The following is a 22,167-nucleotide window of genomic DNA, read 5'->3' on the forward strand; positions in this document are numbered from 1 at the left end:
ACAGTTGGATCTCGATGATGTGATCACTGCTGATACTGATTTGTAAACTTTTGTGGCCAAGGAATGTTTGTGCTCAGTGTGCAAAATTACAGGTTTCCAGAATACTTTCCCAAGCCACACTAGGAACAACATGAACAACGAGACAAATGGACCTTCGAGTGCTTACCAAGGCAGCCCATACATCACCAATGCTGAAATCGCTAGTTGTGCCCCACACAAAGGCATGCAGCCATGAACAAAATCCCACTGGCAGTAACCATACCTGCGCAATTATGTCTCCTGTGTTTCTGAATATGAATTTTGCTTGCATTTGGTGGCACAAGTTTCAAATTATGTGAGCATTTCTCACAACCACATTGAATTCTCATCGTCCAGATTTTACTGTATGCGTATAGTTTGGAAAGAACTGCCTAGCATCACTGACCCGTGCAAAAGCATGAGACCCAGAGCTCGCCTGAGGATCTAAGTACTAAACTCAACCACTTGCTATAATAGTCAACACTCTTAATACAATCGTAGCAATAGCAACAACAAATAAGAGGATCCAACTATAGCCAACATCCCTTAGATATTCCAGACTTCTTTATTTTAGCTGCTTTAAGTGCCGATATCGAATATTGCTCCGTAATTTTAAGATTATACTGCATCACCTTAGCTGTACATTTGGAATTTGGGGGCATCATTTTCAGTAATAATATTGAAAGTTGTGACTGCACCTTGTGAGCAAACAACGTCATGTGGCATCACCACAAATGCAGGATGCAAAACAGCCAATGGTATAAATGCATGGTCCCAATATGTGCACACAAACCTTGTTGTTGAAATGGATCTCGATGAATTTTCCAAAGCGACTGCTGTTGTTATTTCGCATTGTCTTGGCATTTCCAAATGCCTCCAACACAGGATTGGCTGCAAGAGGTCACAAAAGCCTTCACTGAACATTCTGTGCACATTTCGTAAATTCTTTTCGTTCCAACAAAAATAATGTTGGCATGCATGAGCAATGACTTCAATTTAGCACATTCACCTTTTCTCGACTATTAAGTACAGCAGAATATTGGTGATATGAATCCAGACTATACAAATTTTGGGATGACAAGAATTCGTAAAATTCCCCGGCCGGAGTGCACTGTGTATAATGCGCAGAATTTTGAATTTTCCGCACACTCTCCTGCGCCACGACGGATAATAAAAATCTGCTAACTGCGACTACATCCTCGGATACTAGGCGATACCTGCATATCGTTGACTCTGCGATCACCATCTGTGTTGTAAGCACCGCGAGCAGTTCACTGCAGGGTATGGCCCACACATCGCCACCGTTGCAATCGCCTATTGAGCTCTACACACCGCAAGAAGTTGGCGGCAGCACGTGTCCTGCAAATCACCGACATCGCGATAGCCAGTCGCACGCTATGCGCTGCAAGTAGTTGGCAGCATAGTATAAAGAGGGCGCTCACGGCCCACGCACATCGCTTGCACAGAGATCTGTATGCACAGGGAGCAGTTTGCGGCGACATGCATCCCACACATCACCGACATCGCGGTTTATTGTCGTGCTGTACACACCGCAAGAAGTTCGTTGAGGCATGCGACTCGCATATCATCAACGTTGTGATCATCTGTTGCACTGTATGCGCCACGAGTCGCAAGCTGTGGCGCATTGTTAGTGGATGTGCAAACATTCAATAATTGCAAACAGCAAATTGAATATCCATATAGTATTCAATTATTTGAACAAATAAAATAGGGTATTTTGGAAATCATTCAAATCGAATGAAATGTGTTGTGAACTTTTAGAACACTTTTCAAATAGTTTACATGAGATTCAATCAAAAACCCACCACAGTATTTTTCTTCGATGAATCCTCAAAAAAGGAGGCCCCTGTCCCCACTACCATCCTGCAGTGACCAGTATGTGCGGGGTGAAATGTGTGGTACATTCATGTTACAGCATTCATAATGAGCAAACAAATATTGGGAAATGAGGGACACATTGTGAGATACTTACACAAGGGGACTCAACAGTTGCTGACACCAAGCAAAGCAAACGGATTTTTTTTATTTTGTATTGATCAATGTGAAATAGAAGAAGAATTAGCCACCGATGCAATCATGGAGATAAATAATTATAAAGTAGAAGTTCTCTTTCTACTTTTTAATAAATTATCTCTATGATTACATTAATATGACACATTGAACAACACACAGAACAAAAATTCCCGATGTTTTGCTTGATATCAGTGACTGTTGGCTCCCCTTGAAAGTATACATATATAATGCTCACACATAGCCCCTAAGACTGGACGACGCGGCAAGGATTAGGCTAGTTTAGCTGCCTTGCCTTGAGGCCCATTGTCGGAGGCCATGGTTAATACGTACTAATGCGGAACTGATGTCCTGAAGTCTGGATAAAGTTCACACTCTTTTACCGACAATAAGAAAAGGTAACTTTCTCCTCATATAACTTGACCCCCACAGAGTTAATACTGGATTTGTTTTGGGGCACCTTAGAGGAAATTAGTGTTAAGTCTTCTAACAGCTACAGCTTTAACTCCACAATTTAGCACCGTACCAGAGAGCTGCGACTCCACTGTTTCACACTATTACTCGTTTTGTAAGATTACTCACTAAAGTAGCGAACATTAGTCCAAATATTCATATTCGATCTGGTGCTATCACTATTCGATTCGTATTCGACTCTGTGGAAAAACTACATTGTTTGTATTTATGTGATTTGGTAGCGAGGATACACTATTTGCATTCCATTCATAAAAAGGCATTGTCCACACACCCCCGATTATTGTCCCAACAGCACAACTTTTGAAATTAAGCATCATTAATACAGTGCCTGGTCATGTCACCTGGGTGCTCACAGCACCAAAAACTTTGAAAGCACTGCAAACCTGCATTGAAGAAAGGCGAAAGCACGAGCATTGCCTGCTCTTTAGTAGCTCCTAGCGTGTCATGACTCAGCACTTTTGACTAGACACTAGTCATGGTCATGACTTTGACTTCTAAAAGCCATGACGCCATAGTTATGCACATTAGACCTCTGATCTGACAGACTCATGAAAGTGACAAAGTGACTATGACTAAACTATAATAACTCACATGACATGACTAGGAATTACCCATTTATGTACCACTTGTCATTACATACACATTCATTACTACCAGTCTCATTTCAAAGTGACATCATATCACATCTTACATTTTGCTTACATATATTGCTCCCACGTTTTGCAGACACGTTTTCGCAAGCATACCCAAGTGAGGCTTTCGCCTTAATAACAACAATACCAACACTGGGCTAAGCTACCTGAGGAGTGTAATTATTGTTGTGAATCGCTTACTGCATTGGCTCAGCTCCAGAAGAAACGAGATAACTCCTTAAATCCGGGAATCTTATTTCATTACTAGAAACAACAAGCTCTAGATAGGGACAAGCACTAGCTGTAAATGAATCGGATAACCAAGCAGTGCTGCCAATATTAAAAAAAATGCGCACAGCCGCAACAGCATGAAAGCATAGCAGGCTAAGGTATCAAAAACAGCATGACTATTGTGCCAGAACTTTTTAAGCATAACAATGACTGAGCTGCAAGTTTACTTCAGCCGATAATCAAGGAACCTTGCCCCAGGCCTGTGCGGTCACCTCACCTTCAAGGATTCGCTGCTCAATTGGGCCAGCATGGCTTCCCCAAGATTCACATAGGTAGCGCAGAATGTACTTGGTCGACTCAGTCTTTCCAGCCCCCGACTCTCCGCTCACTATGATGGACTGGCTCTGCTTAAGCACCTTCATGTCTCGAAAGGCCTTGTCCGCTGCACATGGTAATGGATCAACATGTTTAGCGCAATCATGAAGAGACCAACGACCCGCTGCACCCTCAACCTAAACACCCCATTCTGTCAGCAAAAGGTTAAAAACATCTTCAAAAATGAAAAGCTTGGTTTAAAAAGCGAGTGGCACTAAATCGTAACAAATTTTTCCCTCAAGTGTAGACATGAAAATAGGGGTCTGAATGCAGCAAAATAAAGACGAAACAGTTGCAAACAAAATCAGAAAGCAATTTCTGCAACTCACCAATTGCAAACACATGTGGAGGTAGCACCCCCAGAGACTTTCCCTGGTACTTCTTGATGGTCTCTGATGAGTACAAGCGGGGCATCTCGAAGTATGGGTTCACAGCTATCAGGATGTTGGCCACATACGTCTACGTGAAAATGCAAGACATTAGGAGTTCCCACAAATGTAGCAGCTGAAATATGATGCTCTGTGTCCTGAGAAACTAGGCACTTTTTAAGAGCGCAAGATTTTAAGCTACAGCAGCAGCAATAAATAGGCTGGTGTCAATGATAAGCACCAATGATGAGCAAAAATGCCAGGGGAAGCTAAGATGGCTCTTCTGAGAAACCTGAGATGTGCACAGTAAATTCCAAGGTTGGTTACAGTGAGGAAAGGCAGTGTCTGTGCCGTAAGCTGGTGCATCTAGATGGACGCCCATTGAGTGAAACTAAGACTTTAGGTCTCTGGCCACGGCGATCGTCTGCGGTGAAGGCCTCCCAGGCACTGCTCCGCTTTATGAGAACCACAGGCCTAATCGAAAGACTATGAGTTTGCTATGACATGACTGTGACGTGATGTGATGTGGCGTGTCTGTTATGTGACTGTACTAACTTCAACTATCCCTCTCTCTCACAACTTTTATACCCACTCATCCCCTTCCCCCAGTGCACGGTAGCAAACCAGTTGCTTTTACTGGTTAACCTCCCTGCCTTTCCTCCTCATCTTCCTCCTCCTCCTCCAAGGTTGGTTGCAGTTTCAGCAATGTGACTGCAGTCACCTTCAGTAGGAAGCCTTTAGGGTGAAAGTCTTCCGCATGATTTAAAAGCCATGCGAGTTAAAACGACTAAATGAGCCCAGAACCAAAAAAGCATCAAAAGCAAAAGCAAGCTCAGCAGAATCACAAATCTATCGTTAGCTATAAGGTCACTTCTGGTGGTGAGGATTTTCCACCTAGATATGTGAATACAAGGAACTCCCAACAGTAGACCTTCCTCTATGATAATAACTAAGTGTTCTGAGCAAAAACAACTTCAGTAGCAAAAAGACAGAAAGACTTACATATATCTTATCCTTGTTGTAGCGAACTTTAATGTTGTTGAAGAGAGTGGCCTCATTCAGATATATCAGGGCACCTTGTTCAAAATAAAAACATCTTCATTACATGCAAGCATTACATGGCAGTCAACGTGCAAAACAAAGCACTCACAACAGCCCCAGACCATTAAGCAACATTAAGAGAGCATACAGGCCAACAGATGAACCACAAAAAGACAACACGGGCAGCTTGGTTGGTCTGAAAGAACCTTTTTTCGTACCACTTTCAATTTAACGAGTTCAACAGAACAGCACCTCTGCTGTCTCCTGCTAGTTAGGACAGCAAGTCAATGTCATAAGTCATTTCATCTCATAGGTACTCTTTCCACACAGCCTCCAACTGCCATGACCGTGCAAAAGCAATGCCCTGTTAACACAGCGACGTCATCAACTTTGCGGCTTTCCTTCCGCAATGAAGACTGTTCACTGTTTTTCCTCAGAGCTAATAAACTAGGAGGCAGCCACTGAGCATTTTCTCATAATCCGCATTTCAAAACACAATGCGGTAATAAAAAGCAGTCCACATACAGTTGTCATCAACATCCTTGTTTGGGTCGTCTTCAGCAGCATGAACACTTCTATATGGTGCCGTAATAAGCTGAAAAGGCAAGACAGCAAATGTAACCGCAATTCGTGGCTTCAAACGACATCAAAGACAAACTAAAGTTGGTCTGTATCAATAGACTGTACACCATTCTAACGGAAAAAAACTCACTGCCACCAAAACTGGAGCTTTTAGAAGGCAGAAAAGGTCAAAAGATAAAACACACCCACTGCCATCACCAGCAGCTTTCTAAAACCTTGAACATCAACAATGAATTTCTGGCACAGATTCGAGAGGCTTTGCTACACCGCCATTCACTGCCTCATAATACACAAGAGATTTTAAAATTATAGGTTCTGTCACAAATGGTTTTTCTGCTGGAAGACAAATGTTAAAGTAGCCAGAAAGAGCAAGAAAATAATATTTTGCTAACAACCATAACTGGATCTATCCCTTTAATCTGATTTGCTTTATGCGAACAATCATTACATTTGAAAGTAGAAAACAGAACACAAGCCAGAGAAAAATTACATCAGGATGACCAACTGACCTTACACACACACACACAGACACACACACACACACACACACACCTATGTTATGTGTGGGGTGTGTGTACAATGACCAACAAGCTGCACTGATCAGATACTAAATTTATTCCCTCTGAAAATCCTCAAGAACTACATTCCTTTTCCCCACCCCTGCCTTAAAAACAGCAAGAAATAACAAAAGCTACACAAAGATATTCCATCTAGAATAAGAATAGAATAGAAGAGTAAGCTATGCTTGAATGGGACGTTAGACGAGGGTAGACAGTTTAGTCAGTCACAGCAACATTGTGACACCAGTCTACTGAATGACAATTTGCCAGGATACAATAAAATAAGAACAAGGAAGGTAACAGTGCCATCATAGAGGAGCAAGAGACTATCTTGGGACATGGCCTAGTGCATTTACAAAACTGGCATTTCACTCTGTTTACAGGAACCTGTAGACTTCACCACTCATAACACAGAGCCTGAATTATTTCCCGATGCTGCAGCCAAATACACTTTCAAACGAAACTTTTCTGTGTTGCAAGCTTTTAGACATCAAATTTTGCATGCACGTTTTCTCTTTAGAATCATGTGCTAGGCACAAGTTACATGAATCACCTTGTAGACCCCTTGGATCACCTTGAGGTGTGACCACAACCTCAACACAATTCATAAGCTGAATACCTTCTCTCATGTTATTTCAGTTTCAACAAGCAAATTATAGCTGCAATGTCCAATGTGGCATGAAGCATGGCGCATTAAGCATGGAAAAAACTGCAATATAGTCACTGATATTTGTTTTATTTCACTACAACTCTTAAAACAGCATGCTTCAAGAGCTACAATGACGCCGAATTATTTGTTACCATTTATATTCGTTTTCTTTAATTCTTCCCGTGATCTAAACCTTATTGATGCCAAAACCATCGTTTGGTTGTTGAAACAAAAACAGCATGAAAAGAAATTCAATTAAAACTTATTTAGTGGCTGTAAGCAAATACCATGTGTTGATCCATGAATACTAATGTCTTTTGCAGCATTACAGTGAAACGAATGCTTAACTAGAATTGGACATCTATACTCCTTTAATTTTACCATGTGGGCTAGTGTACCACTATAGTAGAGAACAACATTAAGTGTAATTTCAACAGAATAGCTAAGCGGGCGAGTTGGTGATACATAGTTAAATATAAAACAGCTCAAAACACGCAGACAAAAGAATAGAAAAACACACCACAAGCGCTGTGGTGTGTTTTTCTATTTTTTCGTCTGCGTGTTTTGCGTTGTTTTATTTTGAACTAATTAAGTGTAAGTTCGTGTCTTCTGAATTTGTCACGCAAGAAAGTCAAAGGTAAAACAGACATGACGTCAAGCGTATTTTTCCTATACCAGACTGAGACCATAAACGCTGTTCTTCTCACGCGAAATTACAAAATTTGACGAATGGAAATTTTCACACCAACCTGAGTGCCCCCATTAAGAAGGACAGTAACTGTTTCACCGCCAATGTCGACGATCCTCCCCAACTTGAAGCCCTCGTGTTCGTCGGGGGCCCACACCTGGCTGGCATCCATGGCCAACATGTTGACGGCGTCTGGACATGATGAACACAATTGTCAAGGCAAGAGTGATGTTTACAGCAGCGCAAAAGCGGTGACACTTGACAAAAGAATTAGAATATTTAAGTTAGCTTTAATGTAGAGCACACAACCAAAGTTTGACACATGTAATTTGTATGTACATATTTAATTCCTATTTGCCAAAAAATCATGCTGGACAAAAATGTGCTTTGCATGCATGTGTTGCCTTATTTGTATGTTGTATTTGCCTCCACATTCATGGCATCAGTGTTACGCCCAGCTTTCACTCTAGCTGAAACCAAAGTTCCCACTCTGAAAAGCAAGCACTGCTGGATTTTAACAACAATAATGATGCATTCTTAACCTGTTAACACTGCAGAACTAGCTGCACTCAAAAGAAGTAATGTCACCTGTGCGCTGGCACAGCACAAGAGCTCGCAATTTGTGGCAATCACTCACATGATAAATTTATCCCCAAAAACTAGATTTCTAGATGACCTCAGTTGCAAACAAAGTCAAACTTTATAGAAGAAAACAACATGAAAAGAAAGAAAACAGGCTCACAATATGTCGATTAAATTATAGCAATGAGTGCAGCAAATGTCGCTGGCAAGTCAAGACAGTCTCAATCCAATAAAGTTATTTGACATTGCTTTCTGATGAAGGCAAAACACAAGGCACCTGTTGTGCTGTACGATGTCGGTGCATGCTAAAGATCCCCCAGGTAGTCAAAATTACTCCGGAGCCTTCCACTAAAGCGTCTCTCATTCACTTATAATCGACTGACAAATCACTGAAGACGTCAGAGCCATCAGCTACAGGCTTAGGATTAAACAAGATGTGCAAATACAAGTTTCACAAGTTCTTAAATGAACTTGTACTACAGCTCAGTGCTCTTTATACTTTTTTTTCTACCAGCTTTCTAAATAAGATATGTGAATAATGGAAGGCTCTAATGCATAGAAAGTGACGATGCAACTGAAGAGTGAAGAGATGTAGGTGCTCATGTTACACAAATTATTTCAACTTTATAGTATTTACACTGTTATATTTCCCTTGAGAAAAACCCCAATAAGACTTTTAAAACAAGAATTTACTAACCAGGTGCTTGTAGTTGTTCCGTTAATTGAGTGAAATAATTCTTTCATTCACTCAAAATTTTGTCAGATATCCTGAAAAGGTAATTTTAACCTTGAACAAGTCATCAGCTCCTCGCAAAGTCAAGAAGAAATTACGAATGATGTGCTGTCAAAGTGAAGCATGAATTTCAGCGCAAACAGTTCTGACATAACGAAGAGCCGACAATATTAAAGCTGCAAGGCTAATAACATGAGCACACATTTTCACCCATTCCAATGAAGCTCAGAAATAAATAATAAGCCACATTCCTGTACTACATACTACAGTACTGGCAATGAAACTACCTCTCTGGATAACCTTACCTATCGTCACTAACAACTGAGGGCAACGATCTCTATGATGAATCATGCAAGTGCTCTCAGAACACTAATCCTCTGCTGTGAAAAGGTCGCTACATTTTCTATGTGAAGGAGCCCTAACTGCTTCTTATCAAAGCTGCCATATTTTTATTTTCAATATCAGCACTGCTAACAGTCTGAAATCTGCAGGAGCACACCCAGTGTAGGTTATGCAATGTGGTGGCGGTGGTAGCCGTTTATCAAAATGATAATCAAAAAGGAAGGAAAAGAATGTTGCCCGCCACGGCAACTGCCATCTAATATCTTAAGCACCTGAGCTGCGGCCGGTTGGAAAAAAAAGAAAGGACAGGGGGAGCTTTGTAAATTATTTACAAAATGCAAAAAATGAAATTGTTCCATTTGTCCTGAAGTTGATATCATGCCAATTTATTTACAGAGGCTTTATTTTTTGGGTATGCCATCCGATCACGTAAGCGAGCCATCCACTGGATGCATTTTCCTTTCCCAACACCATGTACACCATGCTAATGTCACAAAAAGAGGTGTGGATGAAGGAAGAAGGAACAAAGAGGAGACAGCTGATATGAGACGTTCAGAAGCCTATTAAAGCGTAGTATCTCCGGTGCATAAGGCATGGTTTATGGAGGCAGTTACAAGCTTGAAAGCAAGCACAGCAACTTGACTATCACAACCATAGCACCAAAACCTCTTGACAGTCGACACATGTCCCACCACAGTCGATTATCACTACTAACATTATACAAGCTTGCAACTCTTGTATTTTCGAACATAATCTCCACTGCATGTACAGGTGCGGACATAAGTAAACGGAGCACGCTTTCCGTTCAAACTAAAATCACGCCTTCTGCACTGGAGATAAGAAAACAATAATTGTCTAAGTAAAAGGGAACTGGCATCTACTACCGATTCGCATATACCACGACTGCCAGTTTCATTTAGGCAATGCATGGAAAATTTTAGAAGCAAATTACATGCTCCGTTTACTTTTATCCGCAGGGGTACCTTCAATAGAAAAAGATAGTGATCTAAAGAAAGGAAGGACGCTTGATTTTACAACCCGTGAGGGTGCACGGCGAAACGTCAGGGGCGAGTGGCGCGCCACGTGTCGGGGCAGCACCGCACATGGAAGTTGCTTTTTATTTATGAAGTGCATGCCGGGATTTATCGCTCACGGCCAACGCCGCCGACGACACCGGCTTTTCTGCGACACGAGCTCCTTAACGCTACCGCGTTAAAACAAATGTGGCAGGGCACGAAGACAAGCAAACTAAGGATAAATTGTAACAGCATTTAATTCTGGCACGAAAAATAAAAAATATTTTGCTTTTTTTTTGCTAAACAGAAAGTTACAAAAAAAAATGAAAAGGTCCAAGTTTCTAGACCTATGCAAGATTCAAAAGCAGCGCATAAGCAATGTTTTAAATAATACAGCTGAAGATAATCGATAAACTAGGAATGGGGCACATACAATACACCCAAGTAGAGGAAGAGTATTAAACAACTCTTTTATTGCACAAATAATGTTCATATTATAATTTTATGGCATGGAGCAAAATGCATTAAGTAACAGCAAAAATGTCTGAAATATGCCATGAAAGGAATGAAAAATAAAATTACTTGCCCTGCTTCCTAAAAACTACTGGAAATGTCGAGTCAGAAAAGCTCTGCATTGCAGAAACAAGAGCAAAAAATATACACTGCATCCAAAAATGCTTCCTATTCACATGAACCAAACTTGTGGTGTGTGCCTTCTCTGCTGCAAGAGTTAGAACTCCAAAACCTGGTAAGATAGTGCATTATGTAAAACATCTGAACAACACAAATCTGGCATATGGAATGGTCTACACACTGCAAAGAGCAGACAGGGTGCTTACGAAGCATGATAGTGCTTATCACATGACTGGGAGGCAGTTTATGGACCTCTTCACTGCAAGGGAAAGACAATTTTTGCATGCGGCCGACCTGCAGGCACTTCAAACCGTTGTCACAAGCATATGTGCCAAGTTATATTGCACTTATTGCAGGTTCACTGCCAATTATGCTTGCTTTAGACATGCACAGACTGCATTTTATCTAAGCCCTTTTTTTTTTTTTTTTTTTTGCCGGTACATACAGTAGCAGATAAAGGGAATAATTAAAAGACGCAAAAATCGCAAGGACGATTCCGCAATGATCTTCTCGCATGAAAAGTACGGGAGACACTAAACATGCTTTACAGGTATTTCCAATGTATATGCATGTGCAGATATTGATGCCTTTACTGAGGTCAAATTTGTTTTACTGAAAGCAAAATTAATAGCAAGATTAACAGTGGAAAGCAAAACACAAGCACTTGTTGATATACCGAAAGTTCGGGTACGTTGGCAGGACGTCCTCAACACGACGCGCAAAGAAGGCGTCCTTTGCCCAATGCGGGAACACATGTCTCCGCATTATGCAATTCGGCGACCAACCCTGGGTGCCGCGCAGAAAGCTGCAAGGCTCGGACCGAGCGTGAGCGGTGGCAGCTAAGTTTTCTCTCCAACAGCTGTGCGCGCGCGCAACCTTGATCCCGATTTCCAATAACGCTAATCGCTCGCGAGTCGGAAGTGATTCGGCGGCCGCTGCCTGCTGGCGCACTGCCCGAATCTCGATCGCAGAGAAGGGAGTGGACACGTTATTGCTTGAAAAAAATATATATATATATATATTAATAAAACAATAAATAAATAAGGGAGCGGTGGCCGCGCCGCTCATAAAACAGGGTTCAGCGAAGAGCGACAGTCGATAAGATTGTCCATCACTCAGCCATACAACGACGGCATTGTTCGCGCTGGGCACAACAGCCGCCACCGCAGCCGCCGTTCGCGGCAGAACGTGCGTGCGTGCACCGCCTTCCATGCGTGACGCTACATCCGAGAATAAAAGCAAAGCAGAGAAATCCGGAATCCGCCTCTGAAGCAGGATGAACGCCAAGACAGCACGGGAGATCGCAGTTCCGCAATAAAGACGCGTGTACAGTACGTGCTTTCCAAGCGATCCTGCGAATGAAATGCGTGCGAGACAACGGAACCAACGGAACGACAAACACCGATATCGCATTGCGCGAGAGCGTTAGCACGAGCAGACAGCGCTCCGTCAATCCACCCTCCCACCAGCCCCCCTTCCACCTGTAGCGTGCGAGTGGTGCGAGTTCGGAGCGCGTTAGCCCCGCTAGACAATTATGCAACGCGAGCCCCCGAGCGGTTCGCGTTACGATCTGCCTAAGCTTCATTTCGAAGCCCAGCACGTAACGTGCTGTGCACCAAGCAATATTTTCCTTCGCTGGCAAGCCACAAACTCGGCGGGCGAAAAATATGCCTGCACCAGACGCGGTTCTAGGCAGCAGCAGGCTGCATATTTGTTGCTCGCTTTCGTTGTCTTATACCCGTAGAGTATTTGTTGGCGAACTGGTGCGCTCTCCGCAAGCTAAAAACGCGGCGAACGAAAAATACGCCAGCGAACAACGCCTAGGTCGGGTCGGTAAATGAAGAGGTAATGCCTAAGCAAACTTTTTGCTGCTTTTTTGGAGGCGGTTGTCAGTAGAATACAGCAACAGCAGGCACGTAAAAGCTACGCGAAATACCGCGCATCATATCGGCCAGTCAAAGGCTACAAAAGCTCAGGAAATGAGAGAGCTCTAAAAATGGGAATTACTTCACTTACCACACCACCGATTTCAGCTGCCACAGTAAACGATCGCTGCCGCTAGCAGCTCGCGTGGCTAGCGCCGAGCGAGCCGAGTACTCGTTTTTTCCGAGCGCATTTCTTTTCTTGATTTGTTATTTCAGCGTTTCAGTCTGCTGGGTCTGCTGTAAAACCGGCGAATAAGCCAATACGAGCCATACCTGGCCATACCCTTGCGGTACTCACAGGTACTCACAAGCAAGCGTGCTCAAAAGTTTAATACAAACATCTGATTAATGCTTGGGTTAGTAAAACTAACCTAAAAAATTATGTCAGTCGTAAATTTATTTTTAGGTCAAGTCAAATCTTCGAAAGCAGCATCAACATCAACTGCATCAACTATGTGCTCGTTGGGCCCTCTTTGGGATTTTTAGGGAAACCTTTAAAAGGTTGTGAAGAAAGCCAGAAAGCGGCGAGGCAAGAGCGGTGCTAACGTTTCGTCGTGTCGAGTGCTGCTACCGCGTGCGGCAAAATGTCTGGCAGGGAAGGTGAGAACGTGGACTTTTGTGGTGATATGGCTTGTGTTGCTCCGACTTTGGTTTTATTAACAAATTTTAAAAATTCTAGGCGGCAAGAAGAAACCCCTGAAGACTGCCAAGAAGGAAAAGAAAGAAATGGACGAGGTGGGACACGTTTCGTTGCCAGTCACATTTTGTTCCGTCAGGGCAGTTTAGTGGATTTAAAACGTGTATTCTAATATGCAGCCTGCCGTATCTGCTACTCTTGCATCATTTAAGATCGCTGTGTACACGAAGTCGACCAAAAAGAACGACATGTCCTGCGCTTTGTCAAATCCTCTGCAAGAACGCGTTTCAGTCAGTGAGTTCAAACGCCGTGCTCGCTTTCGAGCGCTTTAGTATGCCTGGGCAAACATGTTGGCAAGCCTTGAAACGTAAGGCAGCAATGGTTATTATCGGGCGCACATGGCACTGTGTTCACCCCTCAGCCAGCTTCGATTGTCAGCTGCGACGTAGGCAGGAGGGTATGCTTGCCGGATAATCAGCTGAATGTGCGAACTTTATTTTCTCTCTCATTTTCTCAGAGTGATATGGAGTTCAAACAGCGACAAAAAGAAGAGCAGAAGGCCCTCAAGGAGGCAGCGGCGAAGGCTGCTGGAAAGGGACCCCTCGGTACGGCGTCCTAATAGTTTTTTCCTTTCTTTGCATACTTCTGGAGCGCCTTTTTGCTACCTTTTTTTTTTTTTTTTTTTTTTTTTTTTTTTTTTTTTCCAATTATGATCCCTTTAAGCACCTGTACTAATTTCCTGTATACATATTATGCTTTGAATCAATCAGTTGGGGTGGCAAACGGTTTTATGCTTTAATTTTTACCTTTACTCCATGTTTCGCACCATATAGTCATAAATGACTTGGACAGATCCCAATTATCCAACCCTGAAGAAAAGTAATACAAAGTTACGGGACTCTTAAGCACCCGTAAGAGTTGCTGCGATAGTGTTATCTAATGATTATGCATTGTGAAATAGTGGTTTTGACAACGCTAATTAGCTGGGGCAAGTAGTAGTGGACTTAAGTCCTACCAAGTATCACTGTAATGTAATGAAGGAGCACTGAATAAGGGTATAGGGAATGCGCCTCAGTTTGCAGGTCGAGCCAACGTTTCGACAAGTGTACTTGTCGAAACGTTGGCTCGACCTGCAAACTGAGGCATACCTCATTTACCCTTGTTCAATGCTCCTTCATACCGTGTAAACCATCTTTTTCCTCTCGTTCTAACTATAATGTAATGTGTGATTGCTGACCACTCAAAGTACGACCTGGTCTCATAAGAATGAATGCACCCCAATAGTGTAGAAATAGCCTGCCCAGCTTGCAACCAAAAGTGCAGCGGTTTAATTTTCGCTCAATCACATCCTTTTTGCATGAGTTTTTCTTTCTTATGAGGCACTTCTCAGTGGTGATTGAATGCCGTCATAACCTATGACATCATTGCTGTGTTGACAAATCGGGGAATTTTGTTTTGACTGCAGGGTTTCGGTGAATGTGCGTTTGAATGTTCATCTTAACCCAGCTGCTTTGTCTTGCGCGCACTAGTCTACCTGATCGTCCACCCTGAAGCTGTAGAGCTACCAAGAAGCTTGTCCTTCAGTATAAAAATATGCCAGTTCAAAGGCATGCTCATCTATGTCAGGAGCATGGACATGTTCAGAGCTGTTGCCACCATGAACATATGAATGCACTAGCCAGACTGAAGATGACAGCAAATCGCACTATGCTGTGTATACACAAGCATTACCATGCCGAGAGAAGAAGTTAGAAAATCCACAGATGTTGAGCAGAACATGCTCTGGTGTGTCTCCTTTCTCTGTCCTTGTCTTGGTGCGCTACATCTTGTTCTCTTCGATCCCAATACATACAGGCAGCAAGCATCACTTCCTGATGCCCACATACTTTGTTGTCCATGAGAGAGAGGCATGACACTTGAGAGGAAAATTCCTATTGCTGAGCGTTGTACCTGGACAAATCAAAGCTTTTTTTATGTAAGCACCTGAGATATGTAACAGCCCAATAGTTTTTGGTGGAGGGGACATATTTCCAAACACTGCCAACTGCCACTATGCAATAAGGGAGTAATTACTCATTGAAGTCCATCCAAGCACAGCCAAGCTACAAACAAAAGCTATACTGCTTTCTCAGAAAATTCATAGTTAAAGAAAAATTCGTCCTGATCCGGAGATCGAACCTGAGACTACCGCCTTCCGGGGCAGTCGTTCTACCAAATGAGCTAACCAGGGCGATCAGCAGAAGAATCATATTCCCCGTGTGTTGCCATCCGTTAGATTTTAGTTAGATCTTTTCCTCTTCAGTGATGCCTTGTACTTCTCCTACACTTTCTTCTTGAGTTTCAAGCTTGTCATTGTAAGCACTGCTCTGTTTTTATTTTTATTTTGTTTTTCATTTTTTAACATTAGGTACATCATTGTCGGCTATGATAGAAAAAAAGCTCGTCATTTGCATTAAATGTTACCGAGCTGTTGAGCCATATGAACGTAAATGTAGCATAGGCATCTTAAATGTCATTTATGGAGGTGTTGCCATAGTGTGGACATGGTTGAAAATGAAGAACCTTAACGACAAGAGGGCAGCAGAGTACCATGGTTGAAGCGCTTTAATGCATTCTGTCATGTGCTATTGCGCTTTGTTTTTAATTATGGCTTAAATGTTGCAAGCACCTTGTTGCGGAGATGTATGTGAGTCTGCACTCATTCTATGGCTGCAACATTTTTGCTCGTGGACCACGCAGAGGTTCATGCTTAAGGGAACAAAAGAGGGACAACAAAGCAGGTACACTCAGATGCTATTTATTGGACTTTCACATAATGTACAGAGTGAGCAGACTAGCTACCAGCAAGTCGGCCCTTGGAAGAAGGCTATGAAGAAGGGCTTCCAACGTGCTGGCTGGGGTAGTGAGGCAACTTCAGCAGCAAACATTTGCATGTGCTAAACATGGCAGCAAGGGTCTTCCAGTGTTTGAAGACATTCTTCAGGCAAAATCATGATGGTGATGGCGACCCACCCTTTGTATCAGGTCACCAGTTTAGCTCCAAAAAATATAGGCATGGCCCAAAAAAAAAAAAAAAAAAAACGAAAGGACAGAAAACAGTAAACATGGTCACTGCTGCTGGGGCAGGGTCACCCTGAAGTGCATTTCACCGCTGTTCGCAGCCACCAAAACTCCAAACGTCTGTTCGTTGCCTCAATTGCGTCCACTGCGACCATCCCTCCATCGCTAATCCTAAAACCAAACGCCACGGGTAATGACACCGTACGGACAGATGGGAAGATAGCTCGACACTCCAGTACTACGTGGTCAGTTGACTCCTCCACACCGCAGAGAGCGCACAAAGTCTTGAGGCCAGCCATGAATCTTGCCCTCCACTTGCGTATACGCAAAGCTCCCAAACGGAGTAGAAGAGGGGTGTTTCTGTTGCCAGACGACAGAGACTGGGTGCGTGCCAAGGAGAGAGTGCGTCTGCTCTGCCTTCCTCACTCCTTCGCCGCAACAGAGTTCAGTGTGCAATGTTGGAACTTTGAACTCGGGTAGTGTGGATGGGGCGAAGAAGGGACGAAAAAGCTGGAGGCGGGTTTACAATGAAGTAGCGAGGATATTTTACATATAATATCACAGTTTGAGGTCAAAATAAGAGCATCGAGACAAGGTAGGCATTAGAGCCACGACAGGAACTGACTAGAATGCACACCCTCACTATTTTTTAAGTTATTACTAGGTACCTAGTTTAGGACTGCAGTTACTTCAAAAATGAAATGAAATCAAAGTGTTATATTTATCTTGCTCAATATTGCAATGAATGTCAAAGATCAAAAGGCTGCCAGCCGCAGCTTGAAAAATTCCCTGTGCCAATTCTTGACACTGCGACCGGATTTGAGCATTCGCGGGGTAGTATGAGATTTGTAGTTTGTACGCAAAAACAATACACTAGAATACAATAATTATGCACTGCATATGTGAAGTGCAGCTTACGTATCATGCATGCACTGAACTTGGCAGGAAAATATGATACATGACACTTGCTGCAAAAACAAAAGTTGAGAGCGAGACAAAAGACGTCAGAACGTCAAGAAAAACATTACATCAGGGAGAAGTGAGGCATCACCGATAATTATTTTTCTGTTTTTCTCTGGTCATGCCATGGTTTAATTGCTTTGGAAAGTTGCAGCACAACGATTGCGTAGGATTAGTGGTGCGTCAGAGTGGAAAGGACCAAAAATTTCGGTTGTGCAGTGGATAAGCAGTGTATATCGAATTAAAGGGTGCATTTTAAGCATACAATCAAAGTTACCAAAAGAGCATTTTTATGCATTCATAAAAGTCTCAAGGTGTGTAAAGTTGCTGGCATGACGATGGTAAGTTATCAAAGTATGCATCAGTCTGCACATGCGACGGCATGTTCACAATTATTTGATTGATTGATTGAATGTCCTTTATTGAATGAGAAGGCTCATGGCCATGGATGGGGATAAAGGGGAGTAGACATAATCTTCATTGTTTATTTCTGATTATTCTGTTTTGTTATCGCATTATAGGTGCAAAGAATGTACGCGATAAGTGGCAAAAGGAAAAGTGTAAATTAGAATTTTCATTGTTTGAAGACTGCTTGCATTGAAATTGGATGCCAGCTTTTTTATTTTAATTTACTACGAATAATCTATACTATATATCATGCGTCCCACAAGACATACTCAAGATTGTTTTGTTGTACTCCGCACGACCGACAGGTGACCCGTTTTCACAACATCCGGGTAGAGAAGGGTGGTCCCTCATGTGAATGCAAAGCCACCTAGACTGGACAAGGCCTGCGCGCTCCTCCTCTCCACAGGGCTCTACGTCACACTAGTTGCCCGACCGCGAACGATAGTAGGAGTTCTGTGCAGCGCAGGGGGAGGCAACACATGCAGGTGCATCGCACCTGGAAGGCAGCACAGGTGGATCTCTCCGCTCTATCTGCCTATGGTTATGTTAGTCAGCGAACGTGCTGGCATTTCTCTTTTCCGACGTCTCTGTTTTCGATCTTCAGGAAGTCAAACTGCCTTACCTTGGCTTTATTGTGCGCGTCGATACCATGATAAACGTGGTGCTGAAGAAAAGCAGGCGATTTTAGCAACCGCCACGACATGGGACGATAGTGTGTGCCTGGATTATGACAGGAGCCCATAAGTCATTAGCGTTTGGTTTTCCCAGCAATGAAGCTCACAGAAAAGCTTGGAGCTCCTGCAAGGAATTTACTACAGCCGTATACATTCCAAGCTAAGTAAATAAAATTTAACCCATTTCGATAGATTTAGCTAAGGCACACACCATAAAACCCAACACACAACAAAAACCTTTTGTAAATTTAAAAGTTGTTGGATAGTGGTTACGAGAGGATGATATTATATTTAAGTGTCGTCATGCTGGTATTCGCACTCAATTTTTATGAGCAAGAATTCATCACCAAGTTATCATGTCCTAATAAACAAATGGTAAGAACCATGTCGCTCAAGCGCGGTCTCAGTGTCTTCGAAGTTCCCTAATTGGTCATCGTACATTTCTCCTACACCTTCTTTTACAAGACCCCAGCAAGAAAGAGGGCGCGTCGGAAAAATTACAAGCGGGTGCGCATCGAGGCACCCTAATTACACCATCAAGGAAATCCTTAATGATTCCTACAGAGGCAAGCGGAGAAGAAAAATGCAAAAATTCACCAAGCTAGTAAATGTTTGCGACACCAAGTTCTCGACAGTCACTGGAAACGAAAATTAAACTCTTCGGGAAGGCAGCTGTCAGCAATTTGAAAACATTAAAGAATTGAAATATTTTAATGAAAAGCACAGAGCAATATAATGTTCATTATGGCTGCATGCTACTGTTTTGTACGGCTTCATGAGTTTTGCTTATTTCGATATTTAACAAGGCATCCGCTTTCGCAGTGTACAAAAAAAAAAATAACGTACGCCTCCTTAAAAAGCCGCAAAATGCATTTGCACATTGATCTTATATATTCTTGTGCTATATGCTGTCTGGGAAATAATGCTTGCATTAATGTGATCTGCAGTAAACTCAAGTTCAGTAAATATAGCAGTGCAATGGTTATTCCCAAGTTTTCACATGAAACTATAAAAACGAAGCACTTAGCTGCAATAGGAAGAGTATCGCGAGGACTACGAAAGAAAGCCCGAATTATAAATTAATTCGGAAAATACATAAACTATGCAAGTGGTTAAAAGAACATTCTTTAGAAGCATTGCTATAGCCAGTGTACCTCAGATAGTACAATAATGCGCTGAAAACTGCCGCGGAACCCTCCCAGCCGCGAGAGGAGGCCAGCGGCGGACGGGCAACTAGCGTGACGTCACGGAGCAAGCGGAGAGGCCTTGAGTAGTCTAGGTGGCTTTGGTGAATGCCCCTTGTCCGACAAGTCTTCCTATGGACAACGCATTCTTTGGGCCAGGTCGTCCCCTGCTTTTGAAAGCTTGCAGAAATGACCATTTGTGTTCCTGTCGCTGTTTCTGCTTCTCCCATCTGGGAAATATTTACCTCCTCGCCCAGTCTGCGCTGTCCCGACACATGATGGGACGGGGGTCGTCCTCATAGTGATGGAGTGGGAAACTGGATTTCTACACCATGTGTTAATTTTCTGGTGGTAGAAGGAAGCAGGTTGCGATGAGCTGCCAAAGAAACATCCAGAGACTAGAACAGCGGTTCTCAAACTGGGTTTCGTAGAACCCTTGGGTTTCTCTCCATTTCCTGGGTTCCTTGAATACCGATTCCGGTCCATGCCTTACCCAGTGCCTAACCTTTACCCATTTCGTTTTTAGGCTGCGTATTCGATGACTGTCACTTGCCGACTAAAATTATGCAAAAGGCAAGCAGACTCATCGCCTCTCATAAAGACTGACAAATTCAGTAGTAATGACTTTTGGTACAGCTCAGGGCTTTTTGAGGCTAAAAAGATTAATAACACCTGCTGGGCTATAGTTGGATACAGCTCAAGAATGAAGCGGCAGATGTCCCTCAGAGGCGACCCTCTAGCCAATGGAGTCATCAATTTCCAAGACGTTATGGTTTGCTCCTGGTTTATCCCCCCTTCACCTGTTAAACCAAGCAATGTCATACTAGTAGTAGGTGCAAAGGGTTAACCCTTACCTGATAAGTGTTGGCCAACGCCATCGGCTGAAGGACCTCCCTTGAGGGGGGAACTTGCCGCTTCATTCTTGAGTTGTGTCCAACTACAGCAAATGCTCGCTTATTATGAATGATGGGGGAGCTACCATCAAAGTATGTTAGGGTTATGACCCTGTGTATCTGTTTAAATGAACAAGCATGGCCGCAAAACTCTGCTATAACGAACGCAGAGACCCACAGACCCGCTGTGAAAGGTGAAGACTTGAGCTTCCTGCCAATGTGGAGACTGAAAAGCATCTTCTAGGTCATGTAGCTCCCTTCCCCCTAGCAAAGACTACCGACCCACAGAGCAAAAATTGCAGGGTGGCACTTAAGTATTCTTTAAGTTTTTTATTGACAAAAGTTTATTAACAGAAATTAGTGGGGCGGGGGGGTTCGAAGCTCTTTTGAAGGAGCCGAGAGTGGTCATGTTTTAATGGTACATTGCACCCCTGTGCATGCCCCTGCATTTTGAATAATTTTGCTAAAATCGTTTTGCACTTAATATAATGCAATTGATTCAAATTGCAATCTTATGGCTTTCACATTTTCTGACATCAAACTTGGTTGCTCTCTCCACTGTAACATTGGTCACAATGTGACTAATAGTGCTATGTTTTGTAAATAAGTCACTAAGCTGGAATGCTGGTGTTATTTACAGTGAGCGGAGGCATCAAGAAGTCTGGGAAGAAATGACACATGATTGCCTCTACTGGTTACCATCTACATTTTTATTGCACTCTACTTGTCAAATAAAATTGCATTCTGCCTGTTTTCCCTAAACATTGTGCAGGGTCTACAAAATGAACATGCTTAGAAAGTTGCACTGGTTTTGCAGAGAATTGAGGAAATGGAAGTTGTACAGTGGCCAGATTTTGGTGCCCCATTGATACCATCTACATTTTTATTGCACTCTACTTGTCAAATAAAATTGCATTCTGCCTGTTTTCCCTAAACATTATGCAGGGTCTACAAAATGAACATGCTTAGAAAGTTGCACTGGTTTTGCAGAGAATTGAGAAAGTGGAAGTTGTACAGTGGCCAGATTTTGGTGCCCCATTGAAAGTATTTTCTGGTGATCCCTCTCTCATGAAAGTTGAAAAAATATTTGCAAGTATTATAGCAACGTGGGATATTGAAAATGGCCTTAAGTCGAGCAGCATGTCACGAAAGTGTGATTCCATTCTCTCAACAGTGGGGTACTCTGAGCAGTGTCACCTGGCGACAAATTGCGAATATATTGTCAATGTGAATAAAAGTGTATTTAAAGCCCGCCATTCTAGTCTCCAGTGGCGCAATGGATTACTACCACTTATCACTGCACAGGAACATTGTGCGAATCCTCTGAATGCATTTTCTTAACTTCTTTTTTTTTTAACTCTCAGCATTCAAATAAATTACTAGCATCTTTCCTGGGGTGTGTTCCTCTTCAGGTTGCTTTATGTGATGAACTTGAAAACCAGCCGTGAACAGTGCCAGGAGGTAATGGTAT

The 22,167-nt window shown here is 42.7% G+C and overlaps 2 protein-coding genes across 3 annotated transcripts in view; one reads left to right on the plus strand and one right to left on the minus strand.

Moving 5' to 3' along the window:
* jar (Myosin heavy chain 95F jaguar) overlaps positions 1-13,128 on the minus strand; it is a 58,068-nt gene extending 44,940 nt beyond the window's left edge. The window contains exons 1-8 of one of the 2 annotated variants that reach the window (XM_084594956.1): positions 12,972-13,114; positions 8,929-8,999; positions 7,711-7,841; positions 5,696-5,765; positions 5,132-5,205; positions 4,091-4,220; positions 3,664-3,828; positions 812-909 (exon numbers count right to left, since the gene is read on the minus strand). In XM_084594956.1, the coding sequence (XP_084451082.1) occupies positions 812-909; positions 3,664-3,828; positions 4,091-4,220; positions 5,132-5,205; positions 5,696-5,765; positions 7,711-7,830 (657 nt within the window). In that variant the 5' untranslated portion in view covers positions 7,831-7,841; positions 8,929-8,999; positions 12,972-13,114. Of the gene's footprint in view, positions 1-811; positions 910-3,663; positions 3,829-4,090; positions 4,221-5,131; positions 5,206-5,695; positions 5,766-7,710; positions 7,842-8,928; positions 9,000-12,971 lie in introns of both variants that reach the window. The other variant, XM_084594950.1, reaches the window with a different exon arrangement.
* A 200-nt stretch (positions 13,129-13,328) lies between these two features.
* LOC146208568 (translation machinery-associated protein 7-like) lies at positions 13,329-21,458 on the plus strand. The gene is made up of 4 exons (XM_084594980.1): positions 13,329-13,480; positions 13,560-13,615; positions 14,035-14,122; positions 21,337-21,458. Exons 1-4 carry the CDS (start codon positions 13,465-13,467, stop codon positions 21,369-21,371), a joined length of 195 nt encoding a protein of 64 aa, XP_084451106.1. The 5' UTR covers positions 13,329-13,464; the 3' UTR covers positions 21,372-21,458.
* Positions 21,459-22,167: the final 709 nt, after the last annotated feature.

This window comes from Amblyomma maculatum, chromosome 1 (genome assembly GCF_055883805.1).
Source record: "Amblyomma maculatum isolate TAMU_Amacu chromosome 1, ASM5588380v1, whole genome shotgun sequence".
Lineage (NCBI taxonomy): Eukaryota > Metazoa > Arthropoda > Arachnida > Ixodida > Ixodidae > Amblyomma > Amblyomma maculatum.